The 25,299-nt window shown below is 40.0% G+C and overlaps 1 protein-coding gene across 1 annotated transcript in view; it reads left to right on the top strand.

Moving 5' to 3' along the window:
* LOC101906567 (ATP-binding cassette sub-family C member 4-like) overlaps positions 1 to 25,299 on the top strand; it is a 378,587-nt gene that overhangs the window by 203,670 nt on the left and 149,618 nt on the right. The window contains 6 exon segments of the mRNA XM_025000155.2: positions 6,390 to 6,486; positions 12,278 to 12,487; positions 13,729 to 13,869; positions 14,663 to 14,700; positions 15,094 to 15,188; positions 17,545 to 17,691. Coding sequence (XP_024855923.2) covers positions 6,390 to 6,486; positions 12,278 to 12,487; positions 13,729 to 13,869; positions 14,663 to 14,700; positions 15,094 to 15,188; positions 17,545 to 17,691 — 728 coding nt within the window.

Below are 25,299 nucleotides of genomic sequence, written 5' to 3' on the forward strand. Positions count from 1 at the left end.
TTCAGTGTAGGTATGAAGGTGTTTGATGCGCTCCTATCAGTTAATGTTCCCTGGAGCCAGGAGTTCTCTTGTGTTCTCAGGATTTGGACTAAGCCTCCTGCCTCTGGTTTTCAGTCTTATTCTTACAGTAGCCTCAAGACTTCTCCATCTATACATCACCAATGATAAAACATCTAGGGTAATGATGAAAAGTTTCTCCACAGTGAGGAACACCTGGAGAGGTACACAGAGTTACATGGAGAAGAGAAGAGGGAGGAGGGAGAAAGAGGTGACCAGGAGGAGAAGAGGGGGAATCAAAAGGGGCGAGAGCAAGTGAGCCAGTAATCACTTTCCTATGTGCTCTCCACAGTCTCGATCCCTCAGAGATGTTCACAGACTTAAACAGAGAAGAGAAGAGTGAGGAAGGAGACAGAGGTGGCCAGGAGGATAAAAGGGGGAATCAAAAGGAGAAAGACAGATCCAGGCAGTAATCAGTTCCCTAAGTGTTCTCCACAGCCCAGAACACACAAAGAGATTCGAGTTGGGTAGAGAAGAAAAGGGGGAGGGGGAAGATAGAGGCGACCTGTTGGAGAAAAAGGAGAGTCAGAAGGGGGAGAGAGCAATCAGGCCAGTGATCTCGCTCCCAAAGTTAAAGACTGGGTTCTTAAAGGTACAAAGTTGATAACAAATACCAAAAAGCAAAGATTAAAAATCTAGACTAGAGGTTAGATTCTCAAAATTACAATATTAAAAAAGTCACAAAAATTATAAAAAATATATATATATATATACGAAGTTTGCTTTAAAAATAGGGTCTTTTTTTTCTCAAGGTAATAGTAGGTTATAAAAATGACAATTAAAGCTGTAATGGGGACTTAAAAATCAAAAAAATAAAATAAAATAATTTTTTAAATTAAAAAAATGACAATAGTTAAAATATATCTAAGACTTTCTCTGGAGCTATTGCAGTCAGTGTGGGTTCAGTTCATTCTCAGATAGATCCTTGGTCCAGCTTATACTTCTCAAGGGCCATAGGCCCTTTCTTATGTAGTCGGTGCTAACTGTAGGATTTTAATCTGACTGCACCTGTCACTTCCAGAGCAGTTCCCTCTGTTTATTTTAGCTTCCTCTATTTGCTGGTCTCTTCAGTGTCTAATCTCCGCCCTGACACAAGGGGCGTGATGGTGGTCACTTTTTTTTTAGGCTTGCTTATTCAGTCGTGCTTTGGGGAGGGAGGAACACTGCAAACAAATATCACTAGCATGTGCTCACAGTGATTCAGCCACACTGGGTTTGTCCCTGCTCACAGTGTGCGTGCTTTTCCAGTCTGCTCAGACTCTAGGTTGCTCTTCTGGGAACTGTCTGATGCGGGCCCTGGTTTGCATGCACTTCCCAGGTCTAAGCTGCTCAGGTTCAGGTTCTCAGATACTCCACAAAGGTGCAGACTTGGTTGGGCGTGTGTTTTGCTCCCGTCCCAGGTCTGAGCAGCTCAGGTGACCAGGTGCTTGGCGCGCATAGTCTTCCCCAGTTGAAGGCTGTGGCTTATCCCCTCCCCCATCCCAGCCGCTCGGTTTTCTGGGTGTACAATGGGCGTGCCTTCTCAGGTGTGCTGTGTGTCGCTTCTGGGGAGCTAATCTCTGGCTGCGACCCTCCTGGCAGATGTCGACCATCCAGAATCCCAAGAAGTATTGGTTAGCAAAAAAGTCTGCTTGCAGTTTGGTATAGGATGCCTCTCTTGAGCTGCGATTGCACCCTTCTGGCTCTGGCTGCCATCGCCTGCCTTTCTCTGGTGGGGGATGGGCTGGCCCACAGCCAGCTAGCTCTGCTCAGTCCTTTGTTCTGTGAGCATGCCTGGCAGTGTCTTAGGTTAGGGCTTTTCACGGGGTAGCTATCCCACAGTCGGGCGGGTCATGGTGGAGAGGTCTGACAGAATGTGGTCCACTGGAGAAGGGAATGGCAAACCACTTCAGTATTCTTGCCTTGAAAACCCCATGAACAGTATGAAAAGGCAAAATGATAGGATACTGAAAGAGGAACTCCCCAGGTCAGTAGGTGCCCAATATGTTACTGGAGATTAGTGGAGAAATAACTCCAGAAAGAATGAAGGGATGGAGCCAAAGCAAAAACAATACCCAGCTGTGGATGTGACTGGTGATAGAAGCAAGGTCCGATGCTGTAAAGAGCAATATTGCATAGGAACCTGGAATGTCAAGTCCATGAATAAAGGCAAATTGGAAGTGGTCAAACAAGAGATGGCAAGAGTGAATGTCGACATTCTAGGAATCAGCGAACTGAAATGGACTGGAATGGGTGAATTTAACTCAGATGACCATTGTATCTACTACTGCGGGCAGGAATCCCTCAGAAAAAAAGGGAGTAGCCATCATGGTCAACAAAAGAGTCCGAAATGCAGTACTTGATGCAATCTACAAAACGACAGAATGATCTCTGTTCGTTTCCAAGGCAAACCATTCAATATCACAGTAATCCAAGTCTATGCCCCAACCAGTAATGCTGAAGAAGCTGAAGTTGAACGGTTCTATGAAGACCTACAATACTTTTTAGAACTAACTCCCAAAAGAGATATCCTTTTCATTATAGGGGACTGGAATGTAAAAGTAGAAAGTCAAGAAACACCTGGAGTATCAGGCAAATTTGGCCTTGGAATACGGAATGAAGCAGGGCAAAGACTAATAGAGTTTTGCCAAGAGAATGCACTGGTCATAGCAAACACCCTCTTCCAACAACACAAGAGAAGACTCTACACATGGACATCACCAGATGGTCAATACCAAAATCAGATTGAGTATATTCTTTGCAGCCAAAGATGGAGAAGTTCTATACAGTCAGCAAAAACAAGACCAGGAGCTGGCTGTGGCTCAGATCATGAACTCCTTATTGCCAAATTCAGACGTAAATTGAAGACAGTAGGGAAAACCACTAGACCATTCAGGTATGACATAAATCAAATCCCTTATGATTATACAGTGGATGTGAGAAATAGATTTAAGGGCCTAGATCTGATAGATAGACTGCCTGATGAACTATGGAATGAGGTTCGTGACACTGTACAGGAGACAGGGATCAAGACCATCCCCATGGAACAGAAATGCAAAAAAGCAAAATGGCTGTCTGGGGAGGCCTTACAAATAGCTATGAAAAGAAGAGAAGTGAAAAGCAAAGGAGAAAAGGGAAGATATAAGCATCTGAATGCAGGGTTCCAAAGAATAGCAAGAAGAGATAAGAAAGCCTTCCTCAGCAATCAGTGCAAGGAAATAGAGGAAAACAACAGAATGGGAAAGATTAGAGATCTCTTCAAGAAAAATAGAGATACCAAGGGAACATTTCAAGCAAAGATGAGCTCGATAAAGGACAGAAATGGGATGGACCTAAGAGAAGCAGAAGATATTAAGAAGAGGTGGCAAGAATACACAGAAGAACTGTACAAAAAAAGATCTTCATGACCCAGATAATCATCATGGTGTGATCCCTCAACTAGAGCTAGATATCCTGGAATGTGAAGTCAAGTGGGCCTTAGAAAGCATCACTAAGAACAAAGCTAGTGGAGGTGATGGATTTCCAGTGGAGCTATTTCAAATCCTGAAAGATGATGCTGTGAAAGTGCTGCACTCAATATGCCAGCAAATTTGGAAAACTCAGCAGTGGCCACAGGACTGGAAAAGGTTAGTTTTCATTCCAATCTCAAAGAAAGGCAATGCCAAAGAATCCTCAAACTACTGCACAATTGCACTCCTCTCACATGCCAGTAAAGTAATGCTCAAAATTCTCCAAGCCAGGCTTCAGCAGTACGTGAATCATGAACTTCCAGATGTTCAAGCTGGTTTTAGAAAAGGCAGAGGAACCAGAGACCAAATTGCCAACATCCTCTGGATCATGGAAAAAGCAAGAGAGTTCCAGAAAAACATCTATTTCTGTTTTATTGACTATGTCAAAGCCTTTGACTGTGTGAATCACAATAAACTGTGAAAATTCTGAAAGAGACGGCAATACCAGATCACCTGATCTGCCTCTTAAGAAACCTGTATGCAGGTCAGGAAGCAACAGTTAGAACTGGACATGAAACAACAGACTGGTTCCAAATAGGAAAAGGAGTACGTCAAGGCTGTTTATTGTCATCCAGCTTATTTAACTTATGTGCAGAATACATCATGAGCAACACTGGGCTGGAAGAAGCACAAGCTGGAATCAAGATTGCTGATTTTGAGAAATATCAATAACCTCAGATATGCAGATCACACCACCGTTATTGCAGAAAATGAAGAGGAACTAAAAAGACTCTTGATGAAGGTGAAAGAGGAGAGTGAAAAAGTTGGCTTAAAACTCAACATTCAGAAAACGAAGATCATGGCATCTGGTCCCATCACTTCATGGGAAATAGATGGGGAAACACTGGAAACAGTGTCAGACTATTTTTTGGGCTCCAAAATCACTGCAGATGGTGACTGCAGCCATGAAAATAAAAGATGCTTACTCCCTGGAAGAAAAGTTATGACCAACCTAGATACAATATTGAAAAGCAGAGACATTACTTTGCTAACAAAGGTCCGTCTACTCAAGGCTATGGTTTTTCCAGTGGTCATGTATGGATGTGAGAGTTGGACTATGAAGAAACTAAGAGCCAAAGAATTGATGCTTTTGAACTGTGGTGTTGGAGAAGACTCTTGAGAGTCCCTTGGACTTCAAAAAGGTCAAACAAGTCAGTTCTAAAAGAAATCAGTCCTGAATATTCATTGGAAGGACAGATACTGAAGCTGAAACTCCAATCCTTTGGCCACCTGATGCAAAGAGCCAACTCATTGGAAAAGACCCTGACACTGGGAAAGATTGAAGGCAAAAGGAGAAGGGGGCAGCAGAGGATGAGATGGTTAGATACCATCATTGACTTAATAGACATGAATTTGAGCAAACTGTGGAGACAGTGGAGGACAGGGAAGCCTGGTGTGCTGCAGTCCATGGGGTCAAAGAGAGTTGGACATGACTTATGGACTAATTGACAACAATTCCATGAAAAACTTTAATACTAACTGGAGATGGGGTTACTCAGTCAAGAAACTTATGTTCAAAAGCTGAACTAAGACATGTCATAAGGTAAAAATAAATCTGTTTGGAATTAATGAAACGATGCTGAATGTGTCTGCATCCCAGGGTCTTCTTTCTGATCACAGACCCTGTGTCCAGAGGGTCCCCTCAGAGTTTTTCTATTCTGAGTCCAAAGCATATGACCACTTGTGGTTAGGGAGGATTGGGGAAGGGAGCTGGCATTTACTGAGCAGACGGGTGGTTAGACTTCTCAGAACATGTGATTGTCATTGATGTTGTTCTGAGATGAAGAAACTGAGGTTTAGTGGCTTGTCTGATGGAACTGAGCTGCAGTCTACTGCCTCCAGGTTCTCCATCTGACTCATTCAGCAGGTTGAGCTCTGGCCCATGTTCCTGAGATTTGCTTTGTGAGGGTGCAGGGCACTCAGAGTACCTGCCTGGAGCCCTGCCCATGCTCACTGGGGCCTCGGACCTGGCTACTCACTTCTCTGAAGGGGTTGTGGACGCTGTAGGAAGGGACTGGGGCTGAGTTCCTTGGGGTCTGCATTTAAAATGTAGGGGCAGTTTGAGGGGGTTGCTGTGAAAAAAAAAAACACTTAAGTTTGGATAGTTTGGGGGGATCTTGGCTAAGAGAATTGTATGTCTTGAGCTGTTGGATTATTTCCTCTGATTTGGGCCATTTGGACTCTCATCTTTCATTTTCATATTCAGAAAGTTTTTGGTTCAAATGAAACGTTTACTTCCTGGTTGGGATGGAATGTTGCAGAGACGTATGGAGGCCACACTAGCATTCATTTTCTGTCTAATGCTATTTGGGAAGAAGTGTCTAGAAAATGCACTCTGGCAAAGGTTACCAAGAGTCTATTAATTTGTTGTTGTTACTATGTACATTATAAATCATAAACAATCACTTAGAAAACTGCCTGAGAAAAATATAAAGAGTTTTAAATGACATAGATTCCTCTTCTCCCATTCCTGTATAGTGATGAAATAGTATTTTAGTTCAGTTAGTTGTTCAGTATTGGTCAGTTGTTTATCATCATCAAATGTGTAAATAATTGATGAGTTTTTTAAGGAAAAAAAAACCTAGCTGTTGGTGCCTCCTTCACTGGACTGGTTTGTAGAATTTTTGAACAGAGCTGGATTCAGGTTTGCTGCTGATGAATTTGAGGACTTAGTCAGACTTATTGATTTATATTGGTACTTAATTTGTATTATGTATTTGTTATTTAAACCACAAAACTTCAACTCCTGTGTTGTCTTTGTCTCATTATGTTTTCAAAATATGTGTTTTCAATTGGAAGCACCCCCATTCATGTTTTTACATACTGTACCTTTTACGTTTGTAGGTGTATTTGCCAAGGCTTGCATGAGAAGATCACAATCTTAGTGACTCATCAGTGGCAGTACCTGAAAGATGCAAGTCAGATTCTGGTATTGGAAAAGGTAAGTAATTTCTAGAAGTCTGTGGAACTTGCTGACACTCAGGTGTGTTGAAGGTCAGGCCTCCCAACTGGTCACTCTCTTTGGATTAATGGTAAATGCCCTCTTCTCTCTCAGTTGTACACTCCCTTCTTCTCAGAGCTGGTGGTATTCTTACACTTGAGGATGAATCTAAAGGCCTGTAGAAATGTCACTATTATACTGTAAGCCACATGAAGCTTAAAGTGTATAGAAGTACAACCACAAGGCTACTGAATCATCACTGTTCTAGTGAAATTGTTAAGGATAATGATGGCAATGTTTTTTAGAACTTTTTGTTTTCCTTTTCCAGGATTTAAGTCAAATTGTATTATTTGTAAATTAGAGATACTAAGACCTGTTTGTAGTCACATGATTGTCATGCAGTTTGCCTGAAGAGCATATTCCATTAGTACAGGAAGCAAGGTTGGGTAGCCAAGCACCTGGGTCAGAGACACCCTCTCTGCTGGTGTTGCCAGTCGCTGGTCTCCCTGCCCAGGTCTCTATGTGCCCAATACGTGTGGGAGCCTGTGCAGCAGGAGGACAAGGCCCTGCCCTCATGGGTCTCCTGTTCTTATGGGGACGGATATGACAAAGAAGGTGACATCCTGGCTGCCTCCCTGAGGAGCTGGCGCCTCACGAGGTCTGAGTGACATGAAGGTGGGGACCGTGCTGTCACCTGGGAGGGGGAATCTGAGGCAAGGGGGTCTTAAGGAAGGAGCTGACCTGGCATGTTGGAGGAACGTCAGGAAGACCAGCATGTCTGAGGAGAGTGAGCAGGGGGATGTGGAGGGAGCTGGTCTCTGAGCAGTGGGCAGTGAGCCCAGAAGTGAGATGGAAGCCTTGGATGGTCCAGAGCAGAGGAGGATGTGGTCTGATGTGGGAATTTAAAAGATTCCTCTGATGGTCACTGGAGAGGTGACAGCAGAAGCAGTTACAAGGCTTAGTAAAGCTGAGAAGACAGAAGTGTGGGCTCAGGCTAGAGTATCAGTTTCTAGAGCTGCTGTAACAAAGTACTGCAAACTGGGTGACTTCAAACAACAGAAATGTATTTTATTTTCTTGAAATATAGTTGATTTACAATATTGTATTAATTTCTGCTGTACAGTGAAGTGATTCAGTTATACATATACATATATTTATTTTTAAATATTCTTTTCCATTATGGTTTATTATAGGATACTGAATATAATTCTTTGTGTGCTACACAGTAGGACCTTGTTGTTTATCCATTCCATATATAATGCTTATATCTGCTAATCCGAAACCTCGTACTCGAAGTCTCCCCAGCTCCCTCCCTGTTGGGAACTACAGGTCTGTTCTCTCTGTCCTAAAAACAACAGAGATTTATTGTCTCCCTGGTCTGGAGGCTACAGACCAGGCCACAGCCCTGCTAGTCCAGGTGCTGGCAGGGCTGTGTTCTCCCTGAAGGCTGCAGGAGGAATCCTTCTTTCCTGCCACTGGTGTGCGCCAGTCTTCCTTGTGTTCTTTGGCTTCCAGCTGCAGTATTGTGGTCTCTGCTTCTGATACCACGTGGCCATTATCCCTTGTTTGTCTGAATCTCTTCTGTTCTCATAAGGACATCAGTCATATTGGATTTAGGGTTACCCTGCTCCAATGTGACCTCATCTTAGCTTGATTGCATCTGCAAAGACCCTGCTTCCAAATAAGGTAAGTTCACAGGTATCATGTTTAGGGCTTGAACACACCTTTTTAAGGGGCCACCATTAAGTGCACAATACCTCACAAGATTGGGAGTGGGTTGGAGATTAGTGAGAATTTTTCAGACTTGGTAATTGTTTGATGTTTCACCCCTTAGTTTGTCTGTGTCTGTGCCTCAGCACCTCTGTTGTTAACCCTTGTCTCTTTCAACAGACACATGGCAAAATCTCTCACTTATCAAATGAATTTCTGTTCTAAGAAAGATGATTGAAACATAGCATCTCTACCTCTCAAAGCAATTCCATGTGTAGACTGTTCTCCACTCCTCCAGGAATGTGGAGCTCAGATTTCTTAAGCTTGAGACCAGTTAACTTCACATGCAAAGCAGATGATGTGCTGTGCTTGGTAACTCAGTCATGTCCAACTCTTTGTTACCCCAGACTCCTCTGTCCATGGGGATTCTCCAGGCAAGAATACTGGAGTGTGTTGCCATTCCATCCTTCAGGGGATCTTCCATCCCAGGGATTGAACCCAGGTCTTTTGCATTGCAGGCAGATTCTTTACCATCTACGCACCACAGAAGTCCAAGAATACTGGAGTTGGTAGCCTATCCCTTCTCCAGGGGATACTCCTAACCCAGGGATTGAACCAGGGTCTCCTGCATTGCAGGCGGATTCTTTACCTGCTGAGCTACCAGGGAAGCCCACAGAGCAGGTGATACTAGTATGTAAAACCCTGCATTGGCAGTATTGAGTACAGAATGGTGAGAGGCACAATAACATATTTAGCCAGCCCCTAGATGTTTTGGGGCCCCCTTATTGATTCTTTTGAGAATACCATCCTCAATTTTAGAACAACAATTTGTCCGCTAGTGAGCACCCCTGGATGAGTTGGGCGTCCATCCTTTCTATTTGTCTGATCTCTCTCTCACACCAGAGGGGGGATGGCATGCCACCTTGTCCCCTTGGAATTGTCAGGGCTTGGCTGCTGAGTGAAATTACTGTCTTTGTACCACTAGTAATTTCCTTGTGCAGCTTACAGATACTAAGTAGAAAGTGGTAATTTCATTAAGTAAGGTGTATGTATTTTGTCTCTCAAGTGGCACAAGACACAATATATCTTGAATAAAATTCTAATTCTTCAGTATCAGATGGTTCCCAAAGGTTTCATAGGGTTTCTTCAGGGGACCACCTCAGGAGATAGGATGAGAGGGGTCAAAGGTAGGGTCATGGGGCACTTTCTTCTACTTGATCTACCTTAACCAGATTCCCTCTTTTGATTGGTTTTGCATCCTGAAATTTTGGCCTCATATTTTGTTTGCCACTGAGTGAACTAGCTGTGTCTTGTTTCATGGGGCTAGAAAACAGTGAAAGCACCTGCATATGGGAGTTCCAAAGAACAGCAACGAGAAATAAGAAAGCCTTCCTCAGTGATCAATGCAAAGAAACAGAGGAAAACAATAGAATGGGGAAGACTAAGGATCTCTTCAAGAAAATTAGAGATACCAAGGGAACATTTCATGCAGAGATGGGCACAATAAATGACAGAAATGGTATGTACCGAACAGAAGCAGAAGATATTAAGAAGAGATGGCAAGAGTACACAGAAGTACTGTAGAAAAAAGATCTTAATGATTCAGATAACCACAATGGTGTGATCACTCACCTAGAGACAAACAGACTGGAGTGTGAAGTCAAGTGGGCCTTAGAAAGCCTCACTATATAAAAAAAAATAAAATAAAATAAATTAAAAAACAAAACAAAAAAAGAGAAAGCCTCACTATGAACAAAGCTAGTGGCAGTGATGGAATTCCAGGTGAGCTATTTTAAACCCTAAAAGATGATGCTGTGAAAGTGCTACACTCAATATGCCAGGAAATTTGGAAAACTCAGCAGTGGCCACAGGACTGGAAAGGGTCAGTTATCATTCCAATTCCAAAGAAAGGCAATGCAAAGAATATTCAAACTACCACACAATTGCACTTATCTCACACTCTAGCAAAGTAATGCTCAAAATTCTCCAAGCTAGGCTTCAACAGTACATGAACTGAGAACTTTCAGATGTTCATGTTGTATTTAGAAAAGGCAGAGGAACCAGAGATCAAATTGCCAACATCCGTTGGATCATTGAAAAAGCAAGAGAGTTCCAGAAAAACATTTACTTCTGCTTTATTGACTACACTAAAGCCTTTGTCTGTGTAGATCACAACAAACTGTGGAAAATTCTTCAAGAGCTGGAAATACCAGACCACCTGACCTGCCTCCTGAAAAATCTGTATGCAGGTCAAGAAGAAACAGTTAGAACCAGACACGGAACAGAAGACTGATTCCAAATGAGGAATGGAGCATGTCAAGACTTTATATTGTCACCTTATATATTTAACTTCTATGCAGAGTACATCATGTTAAATACTGGGCTGGATGAAGCACAAGCTGGAATCAAGATTGCCAGGAGATTATCAATAACTTCAGATATGCAGATAGCATCACCCATAAGGCAGAAAGCAAAGAAGAACTAAAGAGACAGTCTCTTGATGAAAGTGAAAGAGGAGAGTGAACAATCTGGCTTAAAACTCAACATTCAAAAAATGAAGATCATGGCATCTGATCCCATCACTTTATGGCAAATAGACAGGGAAACAAAGGAAACAGTGACAGACTTTATATTTTTTGGCTCCAAAATCACTGCAGATGGTGATTGCAGCCATGAAATTAAAAGATGCTTGCTCTTTGGAAGAAAAGCTATGACCAACCTAGATAGCATTTTAAAAAGCAGAGACATTACTTTGCCAACAAATGTCCATCTAGTCAAAGCTATGGTTTTTCCAGTAGTCATGTATGGATGTGAGAGTTGGATCATAAAGAAAACTGAGCATGGAAGAATTGATGCTTTTGAACTATGGTGTTAGAGAAGACTCTTGAGAGTCCTTTGAACTACAAGGAGATCCAACCAGTCAATCCTCAAGGAAATCAGTCCTGAATGTTCATTGGAAGGAATGATGCTGAAGCTGAAGCTCCAGTATTTTGGCCTCCGGATATGAAGAACTGACTCATTGGAAAAGGCCCTGATTCTGATAAAGATTGAAGGCGGGAAGAGAAGGTGACAACAGAGGATGCAATGGTTGGATGGCATCACTGACTCAGTGGACATGAGTTTGAGTAAACTCCAGGAGTTGGTGATGGACAGGGAGGCCTGGTGTCCTGCAGTCCATGGGGTCTCAGAGAGTCAGACACAACCAAGCAACTGAACTGAATTGAACTGGAGGGAGGGAAACTGAAGTAAAACGTCATGTATTTTCAAAAAACTTGATTAGATTGGCAGTAGCTTAAGCAGTTACCTGATCTGAGGAGGCCTGGTTATCTGCTTGTGATTGGTTGTTTTTAAGTTTTCCTCTCAAATTTGAGCACACTGATTCTGGGTTAGGTTTTGGTTTGCTGCCAAGGCTTTACAACCACTCTAGTGTCATGGCCTTCTTTTTTAATGACTTGAACAGAAAGAATATTAAATTTGCAGTTGGGAACTTCCTGAGTTTGTGGGGAAGTTATAAAGACAGTGAAGACACAGATAATGGATTCTCTGTCCAGAGCTACTTTTTACAGGTCTTGTCCCAGCTGAACACATGCTTCTGTGATAGTAACATGGTCAGCAAAGATTTGATGAATGACCCTTACCTATGCAGATGTGCTTGTGCCCATCTCTGTGTCAGTCTCAAATTTGTTTCCTGGAATATCTTTTCCAATTGACTTTTTAAAAATTCTGCTTGTCACATGAAATTTATCTGAATTGTCTAAAAAAACTCTTTTGATACTTCTACTGGCGTCTATAGTTTTTGCTTCCCTAAGTGCCCACAGTAGTTATCTCAATGGCCTCCATTTTTAACACATGAGCACACATTTCTTTCTTATCTGCCCGCACCTTACACAGTGTTTGCTTTGGCAGAGGACAGAAGGCTTGTACTGAAATAGATTTGTGAACTATAATTCCAGACCTAAAAAATATTTTCTTAAAAAAGTTATAGTTTAATACCAGTTAACTTTTCTTGATTAGTATTTAAATTAGATTAGTATTATCTAATGCAAGTACATTCATCTCAAGTTTAAAATTTTTATTTTAGGGTGAAATGGTGCAAAAAGGGACTTATGCTGAGTTACTGAAATCTGGGATAGATTTTGCTTCCCTTTTAAAGAAGGAGAATGAGGAGGCTGAACCATCTCCAGTTCCTGAATCTCCCACTATGAGGACTCAGACCTCCTCCGAGTCTTCAGTTCAGTCTCAACAGTCTTCCACACCCTTGTTGAAAGATGCACCTGCAGAAGACCAAGATGTGAGTTTCTCATTCTGCAACATCCCGGTCTGTCTGCTTTTGATGGCCGTTCAGTCTTCTCCTCTCATGACATCTTGTCTCAAAGTAAAAAAGTTTTCAGGGCCTTACTCCATGGAATTGGTAGAATTAAATTGCTCTCTGACCAGGGTTCTCCTCTGGGTATAGGATGATGAATCTTATCAAGATCAGTAGTGGGTACACTGCTATGAATTTCTGGGTGTATGTTTATAATGGCTCCCAGCTTCCCTTTTACATCCAGAGGCTTACTATGAAGACCCTCTCCTATCAAATCCTGCTATGACCACATTAAATCAGCTATTTTTTCCTACATATTGGAATGTTCTGGCACTGCAGATGACTGATTGTCGTATTCTGCCTTGGTGTCAGAAGGTTTGTGATAGACCAGAGATAATGTGTGCTAAGGACCTGACACACAGCAGACACTGGTTAGTCTCTCACATTCCACACTCAGGAATCACTGAAATTCAGGAACCACATAGATTCAGATCATATGCTGTCCTCCTGCTATCCAAACTACCTTACTCCAACTTATTGTGTGAACTCAGCTTATTGTATTTGAATAGTATTTTGAGGCCCAGCTATGTTTTATGTTTTCATCATTGAATGACACAAGTCATCTAGAGGGATACATTAGCTACATATCATTTTGTGTGTTATTTTGGAACAAACTTCTGCATTCATATTTGAATTGGATATGTTTTGCATGTGCTGAAAGTCATAATATCCTACTTTTATTCTTTAGTTATATAATTTATTTTTTAATTGGAGTATAACTGCTTTACAATGTTGTGTTGCTTTCCACTGTGCAATGAGGTGAATCTGCTCTATGTATACATATATCCCCTCCCTCTTGGACTCCCTTTCCCCCTACACCCCTGTCCCAAACATCTAGATCATCACAGAGCACTGCTACTTTAAGCAAAGCCACACAACTATGAATAACCTTGTGCAAATGATATTTCCTTATTTTTTTTTTTATTTCCTTATTTCTAATAGATAACTAGAAGTAGTATGGCTGGGTCCAAGAGCCAATGCATATATGGTTTGGTTAGATATTTTCATACCTTCTCCATAGGAGATAGACCATCTTGCACTCCTACCAGCATGTGAGGTGTGTCTGTTTTCACCACAGAATTGCAATTTAGGGCATTGTTGAACTTTTGTAGTTTTGTAGTTCATTATTTAAAATTTTGTCTTTCACTGCCATTTTTCCCTCCAAGACTGAGAATATACAGCACACACTATCTGAGGAGAGACGTTTAGAAGGAAAAGTTGGTTTTAAGACCTACAAGAATTACTTCAGAGCTGGTGCTCACTGGTCTGTCATCATTTTCCTTATTCTAGTAAACATAGCAGCTCAGGTAAGTAAGGAAATTTGTTTTGGTGTGTTCCCTTAGCTTGATATGCACATACTATTTATACTGTATCTATATTTAATTATTATTATGTTTATGAAGAGATTTATTTAAAAAAAAAACTGGCTTATGAAGCTGTGGGATCTACCTGGGTGAATCTGAAAGCAGAAGAGCAGGCCTGCAGGCTGGAACCTCAGGCAGGAGCTACAGTCTTAAGGCAGAATTTCTTCCTCCCTCCAGGAAGCTTCAGGTTGTGCTCTTACAGCCTTCGACTGACTGGATGGGGCCCACCACATTGTTGATGGTTATTTTTACTTAAGGTGACTAACTATAGATATGAACCACAATCCACAAAATATACCTTCACATTAATATCTAGAGGAGTGTTTGATTAAGTGACCAGAGACTAGAATGGCCAAGATGACACAGAAAACTGACCATCACAGTACTGTAAAGAGTCTTCCTTCAAAACACTGAGCATTTACACTCCTACTTTTTTTTTGACATGTACTTGGATTTGCACTCAAATATGCTATCTTTGGGTAACAAAATAAGTGAGGCTTATTGGTGTGTGTTTGTGACAGAGTCTAGGAAAAAAAAAAAAAGAATGCCTTTAGAGATATTAAAATATAACATACCCTCCCCTGACCTCTCATCATCTGGGATGTGGGGCTTGACACAGACCTGAGTCGGAAGGACCGTCTCCCTGTTCTCAAACCTTTCCATCCCCCATCCTAGTGAGTGGGGTGTGAGGGCTCAGTAACGTCAGTGTGTGAGTGACTGTTGTTTCCTGCTCTAGGTTGCCTATATCCTGCAAGATTGGTGGCTTTTAAACTGGTGAGTGATTCCTGCTCTGGTCCAAAGTGCTGTGAAGTCTACACAGAGCCTCACTTTCCCACAGGGTCAGGGGGAGGGGTGGGGATTGTTCAGCCTCCTCTTCTGACCCTCATGTAGTTTCCCTGAAGAAAAATCACAGTTCCTGCTGGACTGTGACCCTCCCATGGTCTCTCTCCATGTCTCACTCTCAGAAGCTTCCTCACAGACATTTTTGAGAATTGAAAGCTGTGATTCAAGTGGTATCTCTATAAGGTAGAGAGACATAGGGCCCTTAGAGCTGGGAACCATTTTCTAGCATTAAATTCATCTCCTAAATCAAGGTTAATTTTTTTTTTCTGGTATATATGTATATTCTATCTATAGCATAATATTTTTTTCTTCCCTGTTCCATAGGGCAAATGAACAGGATACTCTTAATATCACGGCACATGAAAAAGGAAATATAACAGAGATGATTCATCTGGACTGGTACTTAGGAATTTTTTCAGGTAAAGCCGAATCATCTGGTCTATTATAGTAGAGTCTGAGGTGCTTACAAGGAGCCTGTGTGAGCAACTAGGGCTTCCAGGAGAAATTCAGAAATACATCAACAAATAAGAGTCTGACTCGTATTTACTCTATTAATTAATTGGAATAATTATTTAAAAATCTACTAGAAGAAGATGAATGAAGACTCTTAATTTGCTCTGTATTGGATTTTGGAAGTTAAACTAGAATTGAACATCCAGAAAATCAGCCACTGGAAACGTGCTACTGTCTATTCTAATGGGTGGCTTTATCTAAATCTTATTATATGGATGGACAAGGGGATTAGAAATGGATCCCCACCCAGTGGTTTGAATTTTTCCAGTTCTGTCTGAATAAACCCCTGTCTTTTATTGAACTTAGATGAATTCCTCTGGCAGCAAGGTCCCCCAAGCAAAAGCACTATTTTCTTGCAGGTATGCAAACTCCCCTTTGCCACACTGCTCATCTCTTGGGCTTCACCAATTACTTAAGAGAGAAGCTAAGTGGGGAGAAATCCAGTGTCTGGGAATTAATTAGGATTCCTTCTTTTCTTACCTTGAGATTACAATGTTATTGCACCTCCAATTGTGTGATTAATTTAACATCTGGCTTGCCAGACTAATATTAATTAATATGGCTCTGTTTTCACAAGAGTGCCTAAAATATGTGTAACCTTGCATACTTTCAAAAGGAAATCCTTATCTAAAATTTTAAATTATTTGCACAAGAAACATGCATACTAACTTTCTGCAAAGATACAGTGAATTAGATCTTTGTAAGAACTCACTCATTGAAATTTGGTACTTCTTTTGTTGATCACTTGCTAAGAAACCTAAATCCATTAGTTGTTTACCTTCTGAATTGGTGGACTGTGGGGGCTTAAAGGAAGAAGGAAAAGATTCTGTTGTATATTCATTTAGGATAGTCAGCTAAGGCAGATACCTGTTGATGGAATTCAGGCATTCGAACAGCTTCCAGAGTTGGAATAACAGTGATGTGAAAAGCTGAAGGAGAAAAAATACTTGATGGAATATTTATAACAGAAGTTATTTCCAGTTTCCTTAGTATCATGGGTTCAAGAGATGTTTGGAGGGCTATTTTAATTTTTATATGCATAGTAAACACTTATTTATGTCATAAATAAAACAAATTTCAATAATTATGTGCATTTACAAATGCTTTTTGTTTCTATAAAACAATGAGAATAGATGCTCTTTTAGGTTCATTATCTTGTGTTAAGATATAATTTGTATTTTCTTGCAATTCAACTATTTAAGACATTTTCTACTTGTAACTTAGTATGGTATTTTCCTATTTTTAAAGCTACTGGGTATTTTGTACAATGAAGCGAAATAATTTCTCCTGTTTCCCGTTAATTCACATGCTGGTACCAAAGCATACCACAATTTCACATTATGGAAAATTTTGTAAATAGATTTGAAACATGGAGAAAGAACGATTAACTACTTTTTATAATTAATTTTTCTGCTGAGTTTTTATTCAGTTCAGTTCAGTTCAGTAGCTCAGTCGTGTCGGACTCCTTGCGACCCCATGAATTGCAGCATGCCAGGCCTCCCTGTCCATCACCAATTCCTGGAGTTCACCCAAACTCATGTCCATCGATTCGGTGATGGCATCCAGCCATCTCATCCTCTGTTGTCCCCTTCTCCTCCTGCCCCTAATCCCTCCCAGCATGAGAGTCTTTTCCAATGAATCAATTCTTCACATGAGGTGGCCAAAGTATTGGAGTTTCAACTTTACAATCAGTCCTTCCAAAGAACACCCAGGACTGATCTCCTTCAGAATGGACTGGTTGGATCTCCTTGCAGTCCAAGGGACTCTCAAGAGACTTCTCCAACACCACAGTTCAAAAGCATCAGTTCTTTGATGCTCAGCTTTCTTCACAGTCCAACTCTCACATCCATACATAACTACCGGAAAAACCATAGCCTTGACTAGATAGACCTTAGTTGGAAAAGTAATGTCTCTGCTTTTGAATAGTTTTTATTAGAACTTGCAAATTGAGTTTGGAAAGCCTAGAATGAAATTGTAGCTTACACTTCACTTTTTCTTCGCATGTGGTTTCTATTTAATGAAAGTAAAACACTGATTTTCATATTCTTTTTAATGTCTCTTGTGAATGCATTAAACTCTTACAGAATCCATTCTATATATGTATCTAAACTTATTTATTTCAAATTCTATATATAAAATTTATATGTAAATTCTTTTTATAGTGGAAAATACATAATATCTTTATAAACTGCTTGCTGTACTTCAGTATCGTTGAAGAAAAGACAGAGATTTTATGTTATGAGTGACATTTCTTTATTTCAGGTTTAACTGCATCTAGTCTCCTTTTTGGTGTCACAAGATCTCTCTTGGCATTGTACATCCTTGTTAATTCTTCACAAACTTTACACAACAAAATGTTGAAGTCCATTTTGAGAGTTCCGGTATTGTTCTTTGATAGAAATCCAGCGGGTAAGTCAGACACCAGTTTTCTCAGTAAATATATCTTAACACATTTAGTGCTTTGCCATGTTCTGGTATTTGAAAATGGAAGAGATGCTTGGAAGAAATCACTGTGTGTGTTGATTCATTTTCTACAAAAATCTTCACTGATATATTTCCTCTTACTAGAGAAAATTTGAATATAGGCGCATATAAGCTTTTCATTTATGTGTGTGGGGGAAGGTAAATCAGTGTTCACTTAGCAGAATGATTTAGAATTCCATTTGTTGTATGGCTTATGAAACACCATATATTTGTTTTAAAAATGTATTTATTTTAATTGGAGGGTAATTAATTTATAATATTGTGGTGGTCTTGCCATACATCATCATGAATCAGCCATGGGTGCACAATTGTCCCTTCATCCTGAACCCTCCTCCCACCTCCCTCTCCACCTCATCCCCCAGGATTGTCCCAGAGTACCAGCTTGAATGCCCTGCTTCATTCATTGAACTTGCATTGGTCATCTATTTTACATATGGTAATATACATGTTTCAATTCTATTTTCTCAGATCATCCCACCCTTGCCTTCTCCCACATAGTCCAAAAGCCTGTTCTTTACAGGCTCTGTGTCTCTTTTGCTGCCTTGCATATAGGATCGTCATTACCGTCTTTCTAAATTCCATATATATGCGTTAATATTCTGTATTAGTGTTTGTCCTTCTGACTTACTTCACTCTGTATAATAGACTCCAGTTTCATCCACCTCATTTGAACTTACTAAAATGATTTTTTTTCGAGCTGAGTAATATTCCATTGTGTATATGTATCATAACTTCCTTATCCATTTGTCTGTTGATGAACATCTAGGTTGCTTGCATGTCCTAGGTATTGTAAACAGTGCTGTAAAGGACATTGAGGTGCATGTGTCTCTTTCAATTCTGGTTTCCTCAGTGTTTATGCCTAGCAGTGGGATTGTTGAGTCATATGGCAATTCTATAGCCAGTTTTTTAAGGAATCTCCACACCATTTTCCATAGTGGCTGTACTAGTTAGTGTTTCCATCAACAGTGTAGGAGGGAAATACCCTATATTTGATGTAAACATATTTAAATGTCCTAGACTAGTTGCTAAAACATGGACTCTTAAATAGCATTAAGTTAGGTTGTCCCATATGAAGAACCTTCTTACAAGTAATCTCCCTATAGGACACAGGCTATATATTTCTTTCTTTCATTGCCCTTTCATTCCTGGAATCACACAGCTCTGGCATGTTCTCCAGCTATGAGGTTTTCCTAATAAGGTAATGACTTCCAATTACATATAAGAGGCTTTGTATTATCTAACAGGTGAATCTTCAATAGTAAGTTTCGAATATGAGTGTCCCTGGAGGTTTACCAGTGGTTGATGCCTCCACCTTGAGGCCTTTCACCTGTCTTTGGAAGGTATCCTCCTGACTTGGGTTTCTATGAAGAGTTAGTTCATCAGTTAATTGGACACGTTCAGTCTGCCAGTTAATTAGACTTGTGCTGAGGCCCAGGGCAGCTTTGTTTTTGCAGGTGATGATTGACAGGACCTACTGAGGTACAGAGGTGGGCTGGAGGGAGGATGGAAGTAGTCTTGGACTGGCCATCAACTAGTCGTGTGATGAAGCCCAAAGCAAGTGCATACTACTTGGGCAGCCAAATATCAAGGCATGATATTATCATGATATAAGTATGGACTGTGGAGCCACCTTCCTAGGTTCAGTCCCGGTGCTAGTTCCTAATTGTGATAGCTGATTGTAGTTATGTTAATACTTATGTGTTAATTTCTCTGTGTCATAGTTTTCTCACCTGTAAAATAGAGATGCTGTTCATATCTACCATGTCACAATAACATGAAAATTAAACAGGTTAATATATTCAGAGGGCTTAGCACATGGTTAGTGCCTAATAAACCTTAGTGATGATGATGACATCATCACAAAGTCTGGGAACTTTGTCTTCTGTGGGATGGGAATAATGGCTGCCCTCCTTGTTTCATAAGACTTTTGTGAGAATTAAATAAGACTTTTTAGGGTAGTATCCTGTGAAAATTTATTCAGCACTTGTTTAGTTCAGGCACTGGATAAAACACAGGATAATAACCTGCAAAAGCCCACACAAATCTCATCTTACTATGAAACTGTAGAGAGAAAGTGATTGGAGAAGTCTATGCTATTATGGCTGTGAAGTTGTTCCACTTTGTCAGTTAATGCAAAAACTACAGTCATAAAGTTTGAAGCATTAAGTGGGACTGGATTTATTTCATCACAGCTTCTGAGTGCTCATGACCACAGTTAACCAGGTTCTTCATGTTCAAGACCTGTAGGCTTCTCCACATGCTGATTCATTTATTTTTCAAGGATTTGGGACCAAGTTTAAATTTTTGAGGTTGCTTATCTTAGAGCAGCCGGCACACTCATGTTTATCTTGCTTCCTTTTCCTTGTATCTCTCAGCACGACTTCATTGTTTCAAGAAAATAGAAGTCCAAATAAGTACTGCAAAGACAGGCCTAGTTTGCTCAAAAGGTTTAGGGGCAGAAAATTGTTTATTTTCTCTTTTAATGATGTGTTAAATTAAACTCCTGTTTATAGTTTATTTTCAAAGTAGAATTTGTAATAAATTGTTTGTGGTGGGCTTTCTTTCTTGTATGTGATGGCATGAAGAGCAAACCACATATAGCGATTCTTTGGAACTTCTTTGGAAGTTCATAGATCCAGACTATTCAAGCTTCCAAGTTCTGTTGTCTGTCAATCAAGGAACTGAAACTGTTAAACAACGAATACATTTCCCTGGGGTTTATTTATGCTTTAAAGAAGTTTTGTGGGTTAAATATTTGATATCTGATAGTAGCTTTACCCCACAAACTTAGGCCTTTATGAAGTAAAGAGGAGGAATTATTTTTCACAGAGCTAGAACAAATAATTTCACAATTTTTATGGAAATACAAAAAACCTCAAATAGCCAAAGCGATCTTGAGAAAGAAGAATGGAACTGGAGGAATCAACCTACCTGACTTCAGGCTCTACTACAAAGCCACAGTTATCAAGACAGTATGGTACTGGCACAAAGACAGAAATATAGATCAATGGAACAAAACAGAAAGCCCAGAGATAAATCCACGCACATATGGACACCTTATCTTTGACAAAGGAGGCAAGAATATACAATGGATTAAAGACAATCTCTTTAACAAGTGGTGCTGGGAAAACTGGTCAACCACTTGTAAAAGAATGAAACTAGAACACTTTCTAACACCATACACAAAAATAAACTCAAAATGGATTAAAGATCTAAACATAAGACCAGAAACTATAAAACTCCTAGAGGAGAACATAGGCAAAACACTCTCTGACATACATCACAGCAGGATCCTCTATGACCCACCTCCCAGAATATTGGAAATAAAAGCAAAAATAAACAAATGGGACCTAATTAACCTTAAAAGCTTCTGCACAACAAAGGAAACTATCAGCAAGGTGAAAAGACAGCCTTCAGAATGGGAGAAAATAATAGCAAATGAAGCAACTGACAAACAACTAATCTCAAAAATATACAAGCAACTCCTACAGCTCAACTCCAGAAAAATAAATGACCCAATCAAAAAATGGGCCAAAGAACTAAACAGACATTTCTCCAAAGAAGACATACAGATGGCTAACAAACACATGAAAAGATGCTCAACATCAGTAATTATCAGAGAAATGCAAATCAAAACCACTATGAGGTACCATTTCACACCAGTCAGAATGGCTGCGATCCAAAAGTCTACAAACAATAAATGCTGGAGAGGATGTGGAGAAAAGGCAACCCTCTTACAATGTTGGTGGGAATGCAAACTAGTACAGCCTCTATGGAGAACAGTGTGGAGATTCCTTAAAAAACTGGAAATAGAACTGCCTTATGATCCAGCAATCCCACTGCTGGGCATACACACTGAGGAAAGCAGAAGGGAAAGAGACACGTGTACCCCAGTGTTCATTGCAGCAAAGTTTATAATAGCCAGGACATGGAAGCAACCTAGATGTCCATCAGCAGATGAATGGATAAGAAAGCTTTGGTACATATACACAATGGAGTATTACTCAGCCATTAAAAAGAATTCATTTGAATCAGTTCTAATGAGGTGGATGAAACTGGAGCCTATTATACAGAGTGAAGTAAGCCAGAAGGAAAAACACCAATACAGTATACTAACGCATATATATGGAATTTAGAAAGATGATAACAATAACTCTGTGTACGAGACAGCAACAGAGACACTGATGTATAGAACAGTCTTATGGACTCTGTGGGAGAGGGAGAGGGTGGGAAGATTTGGGAGAATGACATTGAAATATGTAAAATATCATGTATGAAACGAGATGCCAGTCTAGGTTCGATGCACGATACTGGATGCTTGGGGCTAGTGCACTGGGACAACCCAGAGGGATGGTATGGGGAGGGAGGAGGGAGGAGGGTTCAGGATGTGGAACACATGTATACCTGTGATGGATTCATTTTGATATTTGGCAAAACTAATATAATTATGTAAAGTTTAAAAATAAAATAAAATAAATTTCTAAAAAAAATAAATAAATAAATCACAAATAGATCCACTAGTCAATTGTTAAAATCAATAAATGATAAACTAGTACTTTAAAAAAAAATCAGTAGACATTTAAAATATATTATTGGACAGAGAGTTGGGATGTAGGTGAAGATGCTATGACATCCCAGTTCTACTGAAACATAGCTTTGGAACAGCTGTGCCAGTCACTTTTCTTCTCTTGGCCTCAGGTTTTAACATGTAAGAAGTGGGGACCTTTTCACTCTATTGGTCTTCTACTAGTTGTTATTTGTGGACCCAAGCACTAGAGAAAAAGTCCCTGTCTTCCAGGTATTTGAAAACATAAGTAATTGCAGACAATGGATTGATTTTTTTTTTTTTAATGTCATGTCAATATTCTTTGAATCCGTATGGAAAAGATACAGATCCAAAATTTAATATAGCTGTAGATTGGAGATCTCAATTCACACGTACACACAACACAGACACTTATAAGCATAGTCCTGTGGTGTATTTCTTTTTCATAGTCAATTACATAAGTTGTTGCCCTTATTTAAAAAAAAAATTCTGAAAACTGTTCTGGAACTTAAAGATGAACTGTTTTCAAAATGAAATCACACCAGTGGGAATGTGAGAGGAATTTAGGAAACAAAACTGATTAAAAAAACAAAACAAAACAAAACTATCATCTCTAAGCTTACAGCAAACTCAGCTCAGTATCCAGACTCTTGATGATACTGAAATGCTTTCTTGAGCCACCAGGGACAATCTAGGTGCTAAAGCTAATCTCAGACAGTGTGTTAGGGAAAGAAGAGGGAAGCCAGCACTTTCACTGTTGCCCTTGGTAATCTCTACACATGCTTCTCTCTGGGCCTTTTAGAAGCATGTTACAAATGTTTTGACAGTAGGCTGAACATAAGCAATGATGTTTCCTTCATAAATACTGTCATGAAACTAACTGTGATCTGTTGAATGTTTTTTTCATTCTTGGTAACTAGGATTAATTTTCAGAAATTTCTCCCTCAGGTGAAACTCTAATATATAGGAAAAAAGATGACAAACTTCCAAGTACACTTTGAGTGGAAATTTATTAAGAGATTGTTGAGTACAAAGCTATTATAAAATCAAAGTCTGTGTTCTGGAAGTATTTTCCTTTCCTTTCCTTTCTTGCAACTGCATTTTAATAGATTGTATCCCATGGGATTAGTTTTCATTCCAATCCCAAAGAAGGGCAATGCTAAAGAATGTTCAAACTACGGTATTATTGCACTCATTTCATATGCTAGCAAGGATATGCTCAAATCCTTCGAGCTAGAACAACTGACTAAGAATTAATCTCCAAAATATACAAGCAGCTCATGTAGCTCAATACCAAAAAAGCAAACAACCTAATAAAAAAGTGGACTGACTGAAGAACTGAACAGACATTTCTCAAAAGAAGATTTATAAATGGCTAATAAACACATGGGAAAATGCTCACCCTCGGTCATTATTAGAGAAATGTAAATCAAAACCAAAATGAGGTGTCATCTCAAGTCGGTCAGAATGGCCATCATCCAAAAGTCCACAAACGATAAGTGCTGGAGAGGGTGTGGAGAAAAGGGAACCCTGTTGCACTGTTGGTGCGGATGTAAACTGATACAGCCATTATGGAAGACAGTATTTTTGTTGCTGTTCAGTCATTCACTCGTGTCTGACTCTTTGTGACCCCATAGAACACAGCACACCAGGCTTCCTGTCCATCATCAATTCCCAGAGCTTACACAAACACATGTCCGTCGAGTTGGTGATGCCATCCAACCATCTCATCCTCTGTCGTCCCCTTCTCCTGCCTTCAATCTTTCCCAGCATCAGGGTCTTTTCCAATGAGTCAGTTCTTCACATCAGGTGGCCAAAGCTTTGGAATTTCAGCTTCAGCATCAGTCGTTCCAAGGAATATTCAGGACTGATTTCCTTTAGGATTGACTGGTTTGATCTTGCAGTCCAAGGGACTCTCGAGAGTCTTCTCCAACACCACAGTTGAAAAGCATCAGTTCTTCAGCACTCAGCCTTCTTTATGCTCCCAACAGTCACATCCATACATAACTATGGAAAAACCATAGTTTTGGCTAGGCAGACATTTGTTGTCAAAGTTATGTGTCTTCTTTTTAATACACTGTCTAGGTATATCATAGCTTTTCTTCCAAGGAGCAAGCGTCTTTTAATTTCATGGCTGCAGTCACTGTCCATGGTGATTTTGGAGCCCCCAAAAATAAAGTGTGTCACTGTTTCCATTGTCTCCCATCTATTTGCCATAAAGTGATGGGACCAGGTGTCATGATCTTTGTTTTTTGAATCTTGAGTTTTAAGCCTTGAGTTTAAGTGAAAAAGTTTTAATTTTTTTCATTCTCCTCTTTCACCTTTATCAAGAGGCTCTTTAGTTCCTTTTTATTTTCTGCCATAAGGGTGGTGTTATCTACATATCTGAGGTTATTGATATTTCTCCCAGCAATCTTGATTCCATCTTGTGCTTCATCCAGCCTGGCATTTCACATGATGTACTCTGAATATAGGTAAATAAGCAGGGTGACGATATACAGTCTTGAGGCACTCCTTTCCCAATTTGGAACCAGTCCCTTGTTCTGTGTCCAGTTCTAACTATGGTTTCTTGACCTCCATACAGGTTTCTCAGGAGGCAGGTAAGATGGTCTGGCATTCCCATCTCTTGAAGAATTTTCCAGAGTTCGTTGTGATCCACACAATCAAAGGCTTTGGTATAGTCAATGAAGCAGATGTTTTTCTGGAATTCTTTTGCTTTTTCTATGATCCACTGGATGTTGGCCATTTGATCTCTGGTTCCTCTGCCTTTTCTAAATATAGCTTGTACATCTGAAAGTTCCTGGTTCATGTACTATTGAAGTGTAGCTTGAAGTATTTTGAGTATTACCTTGCTAGCATGTGAAATGAATGCAGTTGTGCAGTAATTTCAACATTCTTTGGCATTGCCCTTCTTTGAGACTGGAATGATACCTGACCTTTTCCAGTCCTGTGGTCACTGTTGAGTTTTCCAAATTTGCTGACGTATA

This window comes from Bos taurus, chromosome 12 (genome assembly GCF_002263795.3).
Source record: "Bos taurus isolate L1 Dominette 01449 registration number 42190680 breed Hereford chromosome 12, ARS-UCD2.0, whole genome shotgun sequence".
NCBI classification, from domain to species: domain Eukaryota; kingdom Metazoa; phylum Chordata; class Mammalia; order Artiodactyla; family Bovidae; genus Bos; species Bos taurus.